Below are 14,539 nucleotides of genomic sequence, written 5' to 3' on the forward strand. Positions count from 1 at the left end.
TCCTTTTCCTACGGTATACACAAGGCAAATAACGTTATAAACTTCTCCAAAGGACAAAATAATAATAAAAATAAATCAGCCATCACGGCCAATCCGAGATGGTACCCAGTTATTTTCGACTCCGAGAGTTGCTTCACACGTACGCACACTTAAAGAGATTCCAGTAGCCATAACACATATTGGAGATATCCTACTGAGAGGGAGACAGAGATCCTCTGGCCATTTTACATCATATAATCCACATGTGAAGTCATCATTTTGGTCGAAAGCTTCGCCCTTGACCACATTTTTTCCTTTTACTTGAGATAGAGACAGGGCTTCATTCACCTATTTTTCTTTATCTCTCTGGTTTTTTTCTTAAAATGTTTCGTTACTTCTGTATAGTTTGTACTTTCCACATTTTCTTTTCAATTCATTATTCCCATTCAGTGAATGCAGGTTTTTTTCCATGAGAAAAGAATATTTCAGTGCCCATAGGTCATCGAGTTCTAGGCTTCGGGTGGGTTTCTGATATAGCGGAAACAATATCTACTGATTATTCACGATAAAAATCGGGTGTTGTAATATGGTAATGGATATTAATAAGATACGATAATTTCCATAAAAATTGAAAACATTTTCCTTAAAACCTTCCAACTTTGTTAGATAAGATTTTTTTTTTTGAGAATATTTATAACTTTTCATTGCATTTTATTTTTTTAATGGGTTTTTTCTCCTTCATAAAGGGTTCTAAATTGTTGAGTGTTTTTCTCGTAAATTTTGGAGCAAACAAGAAAAGTTAAAGACATTAGCATTCAATATCTCGCTCTCGTAAAATTATAGTGAAACCTCCCGTAATGGGCACTCCCCTTTAACGAACACCTCCCGTTAGCGGACACTTTTCTGATCCTTGGTCCCGTGGAGTAAGGCTTTAATGTATTTCTCTATTTCACTCACCCGTTAGTAAAATCAGTAAAATTAGGCGCAAACTCTTAATTATTTTTCCGAATTCTAATTTATTAATTTTTGTTCATAAATCGACAATTTATCATAGGTGATTATGTATAATTCCACGCTCGTATTGGCAGATATGATGATCCGTCAATTAATTACTTGATTAACTGCACATAACTATGGTTCAGGATGGGGATTCCGAATGGTAATGTAAGTTTTGTTTGCACATGTTCATATGTGTGAAAGAAGTCAGCATTAAAAGACTGGTGATTGTTTTTATATCTTCTTTTCACACGTGTTTTAATTTGATTCAATTTTTAGGGACAAATTTGTGAATTGCAAGAAGAAAAGGTTATAAATTTTTCCATACTTATCAAATTTTTCATTTTTATTTGGGAATCATGCATAATCGCAGGTAATAGTGATAAAAATGTAGTGAATTTCAAATTAAACTTTCTTTATCCAGACAACTGGTGATTATTCGCAGCAATCGCACCAATGTTGACTTTTACACACACACACACACAGTAACATATACATTAACATTAAAATTTATAGGAACCCATTGCGACCGAAGCCAAATGTCGTATAAATGTGAAAGTCGTATAAACAAGGTTCCTTCGTGTATCTTACCCCTCCCCTCCCATTTGCGGACAAAATCTTTTGGTCCGATTGGTGTCCGTTATCGAGAGGCTCTACTTTAGTTGGTTTGTGAGAACCGTTTGATCATTGTTTGGCAAAGCATTACCTTGATGGTCCTTGCATCAATAAAAACAAACTCTAATGCGATCCGAAGGTGCATATGCAGCCTCGAATGTTTGATAGCACATATCGAAGCAAATCCGTCGGAAAAATATATTTGTTTTTGGCCGCAAACGCGACATGTGCCTCCACGGGTGATCTGCTAACCAGGTTTGCAGATATATGTCATAAATATTTAAAAATATTCCCTGTATAAATATTGAAAATAATCGATTAAAATAAAAGCTAAAATCTCAATTGACTTTTAACTCAGCTGAAACACGTGCTTGAGGAAAAAGAAATAGTTCAGAACTTTTGAAATGACTAAATATAATTACATAGGGTGTTTTACCAAAAGCGGTCTGAAGGGAATATAAATTCTATTGTTAATTTGGAAATTCAAGTGAAATATGAAAAAAAAAATAGCATTAGAGAAAATACAAAAATTCACATTTTTAATATGGGCTCAGTCGAAAAAAAAATCTCAACATATAAATTTTATGCCTCTGTTTATTGTATCAAAAGAAATTTATCTCGTGAAGTTTGGGTAAAATTTATTAATCGGTGTTAAAAAAATTAATCAATTTCCAAAGTTCTGAAAATTTTTGGGACGAATTTAATAAAATTATGGCATAAAAAGTGACAAAAATCAAGACTTTCAATCATGAATATCACAACGTATTTCCTTTCAATTAATACCAGATAAATTTAATTTGTTAAACTAAAAAAGTCACAATTTTATTAATTTACTTTTTGTTAAATTAGGCACCTACAATAAAAAATATTATATTTTTTAATAATTATTGTACATAAGCACCACAACAACAGTTGAATTCATTTTTTCCCCGCTGATAATTCTTATAATACTTTATTTCAATTTTAGAACCCACTTTTAGAATTTATATTCTTTTCGGACACTTTTCGTGAAACACCCCGTATACAGGACGAAAGTTTTTCAATTTTCTTACAGATGATTAAAGATTGTTTGATAGCTGAAGAATAAAAACAACTCATATATTGTTTTCGTTGGCTTTTTCTTCTTCTTCTTCTCATATTATGAAGTAATATCTCTTTACGGAAGGGATAAGAAGCTCTTCCTGTTTCTTACGAAGTTGAATGGGAACTGAAAATAAAAACACTAAAAAACTGGAGAGACAAATTACTTACGAGAAAGAAAAAGACATTTAGGAGGAAGAAAACTTTCACTCTGGGGTCAAGCATCGAATTCACGTGACCTAAACAACAAGATGGTGAAAAGAAAATGAAAAATAAAACAACAAGCGTAGAAAAATGTGAAATATCTTCTTCGCTCTTCCTCTTCCGACATCTATTTTATCTTCTTAAAGTAGACGCTATTCAAAGGGAAATAATAGATCCCTACGTCATGAATTCGTCTTGCTTTTTTTTTCAATCAACTTCCATATTATTTTCTTTTCCCTTTTAAATAGTGTTTTATAAATACTTTTTTTATTTGGTTTGTTGATCGAAAGATTTCTTGGTTAGTTGTTGCTGTTGTACTAGAATAACTCTTGCTTCTGAAACCGATTGTCTTTCTAAGAGGATGTGGATCGAAGTCTTGACAAGGATTACTTTGTATTATGTACTATTTTAAGCTTGTTTAAAAAAAAAAAAAAAATCCGTTAAAATTAAAAATAAAAAGTTTTCTTGTTAATTACAACAAAAATGAAGCTATGAATCGGTGCTATGCAGAGATGTATGTACATAAAGTTCCTATGTAAAATCCATAAATGAAGATCTCGCTAGTTCTACTATATCAGTGTTTCTCAACCTATGGTCCGCGACGATAGCACAGGTAGTGCGCAGGCAGACTTGATAATACAATTTCAACTGAATGAAAATTCAGCAAAATTACAAACTCTGAAATTACTGAAAAATGACTATTGGGTGGGAAATGAAGGGCTTTTGGAAATCGTAGTTAATTGAAATGCGTTTAACGGCAAAATTGTTGAACGTAAAAAATACACGAGAGGGGAATTTATACATTATAGCCATAATTATCATTAAGTTATGAAAATATATTTACTTATGATTTTAGCAAATATAGTAAATTCAAATGAGCTTCGTTGAAAAAACGGGACAGTTGAATAAAAAAAAGTCTGAACGGTCAAAAATATGTGGAAATCCAAAAAAATATCCCGTAAAATACGGGACATGTATTCATCATACTCCTGTTAAAATTAGTGGTCCGTCGAATTATTTCAGACATTTTGGTACAGATAAGTTGAGAAATGCTGTACTAGATTATATTAAGTACTACTTCTGGTTTTCTTAATAGTTATTTTTTTTAATTGTTTGCTAACGTTCTATGTTCCTAAAAAATTAAGAAATTTTTATTAATTACAAAAAAAATTACAGCGAAACCTATAATCGATATAACGATAAATCCCTTTACAACAATAAATTTTTTAAAGTCTTGCTTGCAAATGCCTACAGTATGAAGTTAAACTACCGCCTCTCAATAGAACAGTAAACCCTCTACTACGTTATTTTTTCCTAGACAGAAGAATATCGTTATATAGAGGTTCCACTGTATTTCTTTTGTTGAAGCACTTGAATTGTTTTTCCTGAAAATTTGATATTCCCTTGGTTACTATCACTAAACTGAAGAATTAGAAAAGAGATAATGTAAAGGAAAAAATAAGCGAAATCAATGCAAATCTGAATTTAGTCTGTAAAAGGTTAAAATTGCCGATGCGAAGTTTTTTTCTTTGTTAACTACAACAATAGTTAACCTATAAATCAGTACGTAAAAGCAAAGCAACACTATAATTTTCTACAGATAATAATTATTTTCCTATCATAATATGGTCATTCGACTGCTCGCGACTATCTTTAGTTATACGTTATCTTTAGAGTTCCTTATTGAGTTCTGAATCCCTCTAAGTAAATATTATTGATTGAGACGAATTCAGATTGGGGATAAACAAGACGTCATTGTGAACCATACTAACCTTGACCCTTAAATACGTAGCTTTGCTTATATTCAAAGGGTTCTTTAAACGTTCATTAATACAGCCAGTTTGAATTCAGAATTGCCTTTGCACATAAGATGAGGTCATATTCTTTCCATTTTATATTTTGAATTTGCTGGTAGATGTCCCATTAACGACAAAAATTAACGACCCAATTAACTCTTTGTTTGTTTGTTGCAGAGTATGTGTGGGTGTGGTTTCACTAATCTGTTAAAATGTTTTGTTTGCATTTCTTTTTTTTTTACCTTGAAGTTTGCGCACAATTCGTGTTTTTTTCCTTACTATAATTTGAATCACAAAGAAGGTATTTTTTAACAGTGGAACTTGATTGATTCGAACGTGGTTGATTCGAATTTCGGGTAATTCGAACTTGTACGAACTTCCCTTGAATTTTCTATCTAAATCTTATAATGTTAAAATTTCGTGCTTTATGGAAAATTTCAATTTTTTTGGAATTTTATTTTTTTGAAGTTCGGGAGGGATAATTATGGCGCCAGTATGAGCACCATCGTGAAGGTTGTTGTCAGGGTCCCGGGTTCGAACCCAAGGGAGGAAGTCCAGTTCACTTCCAGTCCATCTCACTAATGGCAGTAAATTGCAATATGGCCAGAGTTGGTGTTTGGTGAAGTAGTATGAGCAAATGTACACAGTGGGGAAAATCTATAAGCAGTCAGGCATTGCTTCTCTCGAACAATTTGTTCAGTCTTTAAAATTTTTTAAAACTTGAATAATTCAGGCGCAAAGTGGGTGCCGTTTTTTTTCGACCTTAATTCCTGGCTCGAGCAGCCATACCAACATTCTGTCCGCTGAGCAACGTGTAAGGAATTGTCGGGCCAGTCATGAAAATAATCACCAGGTTTTATGACAACTTGTAATAGGAACACTATTTAGTGATGTCAGAAAAGACTGTCCGTGTATAAAAAAACTCCGTAGTGCATCAAAATTGTATACCACTCGATATGAATTGTGTTGTTCGATCTCTGGAAACAGATTTTTTTTCAGAACAGTTTCTTCTAACAAATTCTAATGAAAATAGATATCCCCTAATAGAATACAAATGATCAACAAAATTTGGATTCTCGTAACTGATGTAATGTACCTCCAAAGTCATCACAGTAATGGTCAGCTGAGGTTTGTTTTGTGTGGTTCCCAACTTCGAGGGGCAAATGCTGGCCGATGCCCCAGTAAAAAAGTATCGCCACACAGAATTATTCAATCTTTACACTTCACTCATAGTTAGAAAACCCGATGGCAGCATTACACGTAGAAGTTCCGCAGAGGAATGTGGACGAGGTGCATGTCTGGTTTAGTAGCAGTAGTAGTAATTTTACGGATCCAGCCAGTATGGATCGATTGGATGATTCAGACTTTTTTGGTGTTCCCTTGAGCTCCGAATTAACCAAGTTGAAAGTAATATTACTTCAATACATTTATTTTATGGGGGATTTTTGAGAGGCTCTGTATAAGCGATACAATTTAAAATGGACTTTTTTCAAAATGATTTTTCGGCTTTCTCAATGCGTGTCATTAACTATGGAACAAATTATTAGCTCGAAAAAAAATTGAGCATTTAAGGATCAATTCCAAGAAAATTATTATAATTCTTTTTTTCTTTTTGAAGGAAGAAAAAGTTTTAAATGGAAAAACGAATTGCATGAAACGGCAATTTCTATGTCTTCAGCAACGGCTTAAGAAGTTGCGAAGCGTAATTTCCATCTCGTTGATCTAATGGAAAGTGTGAATGTGAGAGAAAGGTGAGAGTGAAAGCAACTCCCTTATGACATGACACAGTTCCGTTGCACTTTGGCTTTTTGATGACTGCTGCAGGGATTTTGCGCTTTTTTTTGCAACTCTTTTTCTCTCCTTCTCTATTAGGTCATAACAAGAGGGAATCTTTTTCGAATGGAAAGTTCGACCCCGTTCTGAATCGTGAAGAGTTCATCGCGAGGATCGTTGTAACGATCCAAAAGAAAGCAAACGACCCGCCTTAAAGATACACCTCGCACGAAAAATATTATGGCGCAAACTTAGCCTGAGAAATAATAAGAAACTGATATAACACGAGTTAATAGTTTCAGGGCACTTACCGGCCGCTAATCACGAGAACAGCTTGATTAATTCATGCAATTAAATAATTGAAACGGCATTAAACTCGTAATCGTTATCACACAGTCATTAATTTCACTGCCCGTGAGCTGATTGCGACATTTCTCAGGTGCGTTCAAAAAATAAATCGACTGTTAGTTGCTGGACATTGAATTTCATGTGAAAGAACTGTTATAAAAACGGATTCTTCTATCATAAAACGGATGATTCCAGTGTTTTTAGGCAGTTTGGAAATTACTTGAAAATACTGAAATGAAAAATCGTAAGCATTTTGATTTGTCCAGTGAGAAAGCGTTCCAATAACTTACATGAAAAATTCATAAGAAAACAAAAATAATCACCATTATCTTCATGCGTATTGATTTCTATACCGATGCGTACTGCATGTTTCATCAATAAACATGAAAAACAAATTTAAGAAAAATATTCCCGATATTTTGCGTCATAAACTAGGCCAAAAAATTACTTACGGGCAGAAGAAGAAATAGTAAGAAAAGAATAAAACTGAATAATGAAGTAAGAAAAAAAAAGAGAGAAAGATATGATATGATAGTAGCTAGGCCGGCCTATGTGTGTGTGTGTAAAGAAGCAGTGACGTAAGGAAAATAAAAAAAAAACACCATTGAGACGAGGTCGCGTTAACACTGAAGGACGACTGACGAGTTTTTCCGTATAAACGAAAGGTGAAAGCTTAGACATGACCTATATTTGACAAATTTCTCTGATGGATTATACTACTTACACTGCTTATCATCATTATCATCAGCATATATCACACATATCACAACAAGACCAAATCGCTTGATCAATAGTGGAATAGGAATCATTCTGGTAATGCTCCCGAGTGAATCTGATGCTTTTAAATCATGGGTTTCCAACTGGTGATCCGCGGAACCCTGGGGTTCCGTAACAGCTTTATTAAGGTTCCGCCAAATCAGGGGTTCTTAACCTATGGGTCACCAGGTCTTCCGATATGGGTCGTTCAAATCCACTAAGACCCAGGGTCTCTTGTGCTAGGGGGTTCACAACCCAAACTTGATTCGCCGGATCTTCCGAGAAGGGTCCGTAGAAATTCATTTGCAGATAGGGATTCTTGAGCTAAGAGTCACTACACAAGTTTGATTTTCAAAGGCTTCCGAGATAGGTCGTACAAATACACAGAGCTCTTGAATTACACTTGTAGTACAAACTCTTGCTGTGACTACTCACACTTGATTCGTGGGGTCTTTCGAGAAGAGTCGTGCGAATACATTTACAGCCAGGAGTTCTTGACTTATTTGTCACTACACAAATTTGATTCGCAGGGCTTCCGAGATGGGTCTGAAAATCCACTTACTGCCAGGGATCCCTGAGCTATGGGTCATGACTCTAATTTGATTCGCAGGGGCTTTTGAGATGAGTCGTACCAGTCCACTTAGGGCGGTATTCACCGACATGGTTTAAACTATAGCCACAATTTTTGATAAGAGATCAACACGGATTGGTTAAATTCAGGTTTTTAACCAATCTGTGTTGATCTCTTATCCTAAAATTGTGACTACAGTTTAAACCATGTCGGTAAAAAAAATACGGCCCTTAGAGTCCTGTTAAATTTCCACTGAGTTTGGAATCCAAATAATCCCATAGGTCATAAAGCGGATGAATTTGTTTATTTTGGGTCGCGGATGAAAAATGTGAAGAACCCCTGCATTAGATCAAACGCCACGGAACCCTTAAAAATCCTGGAACCCGGAGAGCTTTCAAAGGAGAAAAATTTCTTGTTACTGATACTTGTAAAGCTGTTCTTTATTTTGAAATCTAACGAGATAGTGTGTTGTTGAAAAAGAATCGGACCACTCGGATGACTAAACATCTTAGAAACTAACAGTAACATTATGGTGTTTTTTTTCTCATCGAATTTTCGAACGTGAAGCTCCAGAAGTTCATGAATATAATTTTCTGTTTCATCAGAAGATAATAATAATATATGTTACGTATTATTATATAAGGAACCATAATATATAACTAAAGGATGTTTTTTTGGAATTTTTCATCCATTAGAAGTGAGGATTCTTGAATTGTGTGTACTTTACGGGACACTCACGGCCATCTTCACTCATGACTTCCACCCGGGTACGGCACGGGACCCTCATTTGTATAAAGGCTTCCACGACGCGAGTGATTATATACTTGCGAGCACGGGGCAAGGGGAGCCTCCACTATAAATCTTTGCTAACTTTTCTGACACAACTCTGCTTCTTTTGAGGTAACGGAAGTAAGGTGCTTTGCATCAGTCTGGGGTTGTGAGCGGTTCTATCTATCTATAAAGGCTTCCACAATTGGATCTAGTACAATGATTTATAACAATAAATATGTAAATTAGGAGGTGGTGCCTAAGCCCTCTTTCATTTTGCCCTGAAGCTCTGATGCTCTCGAGACGGCAATAGGGACACACTAAAAAATAATCGAAAAATCGGATAAATAATCGAAAAATTTGTTTGGGTTTTGTAGAACAGTTGCATTATATCATCAAGGGTTCCACGAAACAGCCTTATAAATAACTATCAATGGTTTCGTGAGAATTTTTACGTTGGAAACCCCTGGTCTGAATCCTTTAAAAGCATATACTCTACCAAGTTTTTTTTTGTCTGTAATAATTTACCACTTCACTGAATATATTTTCATTTCCTTGAATTTAATTTTCAAGTTCAAATTTTAAACTATTATCAGTTTTCCTATTAATTAAAGGTGTCGGAATCCTTACTAATCATAAAATGAATTCCTCAATATGGTCGTTGATTTGTTAAGACAGATATTTACGTTTTAGAACCAAGATATTGTCGTTATAGCTCGATAAATTGCATATCAATTATTTTTCGTCGTTATTCATTGCAAGAAAATCTTGAACGGCCCAATCAAAAGAGTCCTAATTATTTTAGATTACATAGACTTTTCCAAAGATACCCTTTTCTACTTTGTCGTCCATTAAAAACTCTTCTAAAACTAAGAACTTCTAAAGATAGCTTTTTTTCTGTGAACTACCTTCAATTGAAAAATTCTTTCACAAACAAGAATTCCTAATAACATATTTTTTTATAATCACAATCTTCATTCAAAAAAAACTATGAATTAACAGAGACTTTTCCAACAATACTTTTTCTCCTATCCGTATTCCCTATTCAGAGAGAAATTTCTTAATTAACAAAGATTGCTAAACACAATTTTTTCCCCCCATCATAAAAAAATCCTTTATTAACAGAAGTCTACCAACAATATTTTCTTTTCTATAGTAATCCTCTATTCAAAAATATTCATTCACTTCCCCGACAAAAAAATTTTCGTACTGTGTTGTTTCCAGAGTCAAAAATCCATTAACAAGTAAAAAACGTTTCCAACAATATCCTTGATATAACATGTTTTGGAAACAAACAAAATTTGTTTCACGTGAACTAAAAGAAAAGAGAGTAAAGTTACAAAAATATATTAATTATCAGTTGTTTTTAGAAATACAGTCGGCTTCAAGCTCGGGTATCAAGCATCACAAAAAAAATGTGGATGAAATTGAAGAAGATTTGTCGAAAGAAAACGGAAGCTTGATCAGAGAGCAAACGGAAGAGGAAAATCAACTTTCGACGGTGTCGACTAATTTTCATTGCAATGTTTTATGCTGAAAAGCCAAAATATTATCAATCAACATCGCCATTCTTAGGCAAAAAAAATGAAGGAAATCACCACAGATTTTGAAAACTCCGAAAATATAAAAACATAATACGATAATTATAATTTCAATTTAAAATTTCATTTTTTCTGTTGATTTTCTCCTCTCAGCATTGAGCTAATATGCTTTTTGAATTCATTTCGTCCTACATAAATCACGCTATGTATTCTACCTGTCAATATATTCATGTTGATATTGATATGTCATTACGAACGTAGTAATTGACGAACTACAATATTGAACGTAGTTTTGTATTTAATTCATTCTGCTCTGATATATATATATATATCTCTGCTCGGATAATATGAAAATAATATGAAATATATATATATGCAGTATATTTTTTCAATATAAAATCTATACAACAGAATGAAACAATACAATTCAATTTTTCTCCGCATAATCGGATATTATGCACTGGAATCGCTGATATCCTTTTACGCGGTATATTTTCCGACAATATTTTCTATTTATATTTCTTTTAAATAATGTGATATAAACATGTTTAAAAAATTTCCTTCTATCGCATGAAACATTAAGATAACAATTCACTTCAAAATTTTTAACTAATCAAAAAAAAAATAATAATAAACACGACACAGGTATTTTTCAGTACGTTTATCCATAATTCTACAAATATTCGAAATAAATCGAATATGGAATTTTTAAAATCGCATTCATCTATTCATTTATAGTTGAAGTTATGGATGGGTATGGTTATGGAGACGGTCCATTATTCGTAATTGCCAGAAAAATAATCGATGAATTCTCTTTTCACGTGACAGGGAGAAGATACCACGTGTATATACGAATAACAAAGATCGAGATAGGGAACCTTCACTTTCATTTCAACCTAGTGGCTGACTATTCGAATGAAACGGCACAATTTTTGGCATCGCCATTTCTAAGATATTTAGGGCAACAGGGTTCGCACCTGACCGAATTTCCTGGGCGTACCCGAAAAAAGTAACGAAAGTGAACAGTTCAAGAACTACTCCCGAAACAAACAAACAAATGAAAAAACATTCTAGTTTATTTTCGTAATTATAACTGTCATAACGCATTTGTTTAAACCGTTGAAATATAATTTCCACGCGTCAAGATACGAATACTCGGATTCATGAACGCATTGCTCAAGATGCCCACGTACGTAAATGCCCCCATGAGTTCTCATTTTTTTAATGAAATGAAAAAGAACATTTTTCCAACTTTAAAATGTTAACGTGTGCATTCTCATTTACCTCCAATTTTTCAGAATTCAGTTGAAAAATATGTCTACACGGAAGAAAGAAGAAATATGAGTTAATACCGTGCTCACGATTAATAAAATTGAAATGAGGTTGTTCACATGGAAAATATCCCATTCATATCATATATTCCATCTCATTGTAATTCTTTGCATATAATGATGATTGGTCGCATGTCTATCGATCACCGTTGCCTATGGCCATTTATAAAACGCTTCAAAAAATAACAGTAATAGTACTAAATCATCATAATTCAAGTGATTTAAGCATATGCCCAAACCAATTCAGTTTATTTGATGTAAGTAATCAATGCGAAAACTTCGTTATTTTTATATTTTGTATGATATAATTGGTCATCGTCAATAAAAAAAATTATCTTTTTTTCTCAAATGTGAAGTCGCAAATTATTTCCGTTACATTTCCTAAAGTTCCGTTACATTAATTTCCATGCGACTTTATAGGATTTTTTTCACGTAAGGCACAGAATTTTTCTAACAGCATCCTTTTATAAAATAATGATGGTCAGGAACATTCAGCAGAAACTTAAAAAGAATGTATTTTGATTATACATGTATACTTTTGTTCATATAGAAATTTAAGTGTAAGTTTTATACGGTGTTAATTCAATTTTTATGTAGAAGGGAAAAGTCAAATTATTTCATAAGAGAATGTTTTTATATAGTTTTTTTTTTCAAGGTACTTTAAATTTAGGAATTTCTAAAGTGTTCTAGTCGAAATAATTTTCATACAAAAAAAATAAATTTTGTTTTGCGGCTTGATTTTGCTTCTCAAATCACTTGTTTGGATGCTTTCAGGAGTAAATTGTTCGATAAAAAAAAAGCTCAACTTATGCAAATTCATAATATATTACTTGCTTAATACCAAAAGCTCTTAAATAAGAAACGTTAGTACTTTTTTTAAGATACAAATTTTTAAGGATATTTCTATCATTAAATTTGAATGTTTCTCTGAGAATACGCTATGGAATTTAACTGGACATTTCTTTTTATTTTCTTTTAAACGCACGCTTTACTTATATACGTTGATAATTTCTTCTAAATTAAGTTGTTGAAATTTTGATATGAAGCGAATCGAACTATATTGAAATATTGGACTAGATTTTATAAATTTGTTTTATAAGAAATCGATAAAAGTAAACATCAGGGGAAGACGCCGAAAATTGGTTTACAGGATGTTTAATTAAAAGTGTTCGAAAGGATTAAATATTTTAGTGTTGATTTTCTAAATTAAAGGGTAAAGAGAATGACCAGCATAAAAAGAGAAGTCGAACTGTAGTAGTAGCACCGCCGTGAAGTAGTGGTTGGGGGAACTGAAAACTCAAATTTGAATACCGTTTCCAATAAAATAAATGTCAACCACTAATTTTGCACTTTTTTTTTTAGTGCTCTAAGAAATGAGAAAGAATGATTGCCCGTGATTTATCTGGATGCCAAAAGCGTAATATTACACATTTCTACTTGAACATATATATGTATGTATAATACGGGTATGTAAATTTATATTTTCTATGTTCGGTAGTACAAATATACATCTTTATTCCAGAGGTAAAAGACAACATGTCACAAAAGGGAAATTTTACAGGACAGCCGTTTAAAGATTTTTTGAGTACGTATTTCTATTGAGCTCCTTTGTTTTCTAATGTGAATATCTCTGTTACTTATTGAACTAGGGCACAAATTTCACTCACATTTTTGAATTAAGTGCCATGTAATATGTTTTTATATCCCTCTCCCAATTATCATATTATAAAAGTGCGCAACCAATCACATTTCGATCGTCTATTTTTCTTTTTTTCTTATCTATTCCTATATTTTATTTTGCTTTTAAGATCAACTGAAACAATTTTATTCTTTCAAAAACTCTTCGTAAAGAAACCCCCGCATATAAACGAGTTGTGAAAAAAATATTGATTTTTAACTCATTTACTTCCTAAATATGAGACGACATTGAAGATAAATCGACCAAAAATATCCATTGAATACGAAAAACGTGAGAGGTATCATTGAATAGGCATAAGCGACTGCCTAATTTCAGAGACAAAAACTTATTAAATAAGTATATAAAGCTCGTCTTACATTGTAGGGTCTATGTGGTCTCAACACATTAAGACTGTAGTAAAACCAATTAGTAAACAGAAACAAATTAATAACGTTTACATACCATAGACGTTCAGCAAAAATAATCCACACCTTCTTATCTTATGCGTATCCATGGCGTAACGAGTTTTGTTGTTGATATTAATTATTATTTTTTGAATATATTTCAGCACAGTCTACAACGTAGTGTTACGATCATCTTGTCGTTGGCGCGAAAACGTTTCAGGTAGGGCGAGACGCACAAAGCTGCAGCAGCGTCCTCTTGCAATCACTGGGCCGGACCTGCATCACGGTTTTGTTTTGGACGCGCTTCTTTCTTCACTGTTTCTGCTTTTACCACAGCTGTGTAAGAGTGTGTGTGAGAGAGAGAGAAAACAAAAAAAAAAACAAGTTTTCTACTCGGACTACGAGGCTGGATATTACTAATCTCTTTGCTCTATAACGGGTTATGCGCGCGTCCTTTTTTCTTATTCTTTTCAGACTTTCCGGTCAGAAACAGAGCTAGCGGAACGTAATGTAAACTAGTACAACACAATACCATTTAACTTTACTCTTCAAAGAAAAAGGAGATTCTTGAAGGAAAAATTCTTATGAAGATGCGCAATTCGCGCGGTTTCGATTTCTATCTCTGGAAATTCCGTTCGTGCTTTCTTGTTTCATTCTGATATTTAAGAAAAGAAATCAATGGAAGGCTCTGGTACCGTT

The 14,539-nt window shown here is 33.3% G+C and overlaps 1 protein-coding gene across 1 annotated transcript in view; it reads right to left on the reverse strand.

The window, feature by feature from the left end:
* LOC149078896 (uncharacterized) overlaps nt 1-14,161 on the reverse strand; it is a 39,116-nt gene extending 24,955 nt beyond the window's left edge. The window contains exon 1 of the mRNA XM_089241083.1: nt 13,899-14,161. Coding sequence (XP_089097209.1) covers nt 13,899-13,950 — 52 coding nt within the window. The 5' untranslated portion in view covers nt 13,951-14,161. The remainder of the gene's footprint in view (nt 1-13,898) is intronic.
* Nucleotides 14,162-14,539: the final 378 nt, after the last annotated feature.

This window comes from Pholcus phalangioides, unplaced genomic scaffold (assembly GCF_987345545.1).
Source record: "Pholcus phalangioides strain wild (caught in Gottingen) unplaced genomic scaffold, Ppha-v1.0 ptg000013l_1, whole genome shotgun sequence".
Lineage (NCBI taxonomy): Eukaryota > Metazoa > Arthropoda > Arachnida > Araneae > Pholcidae > Pholcus > Pholcus phalangioides.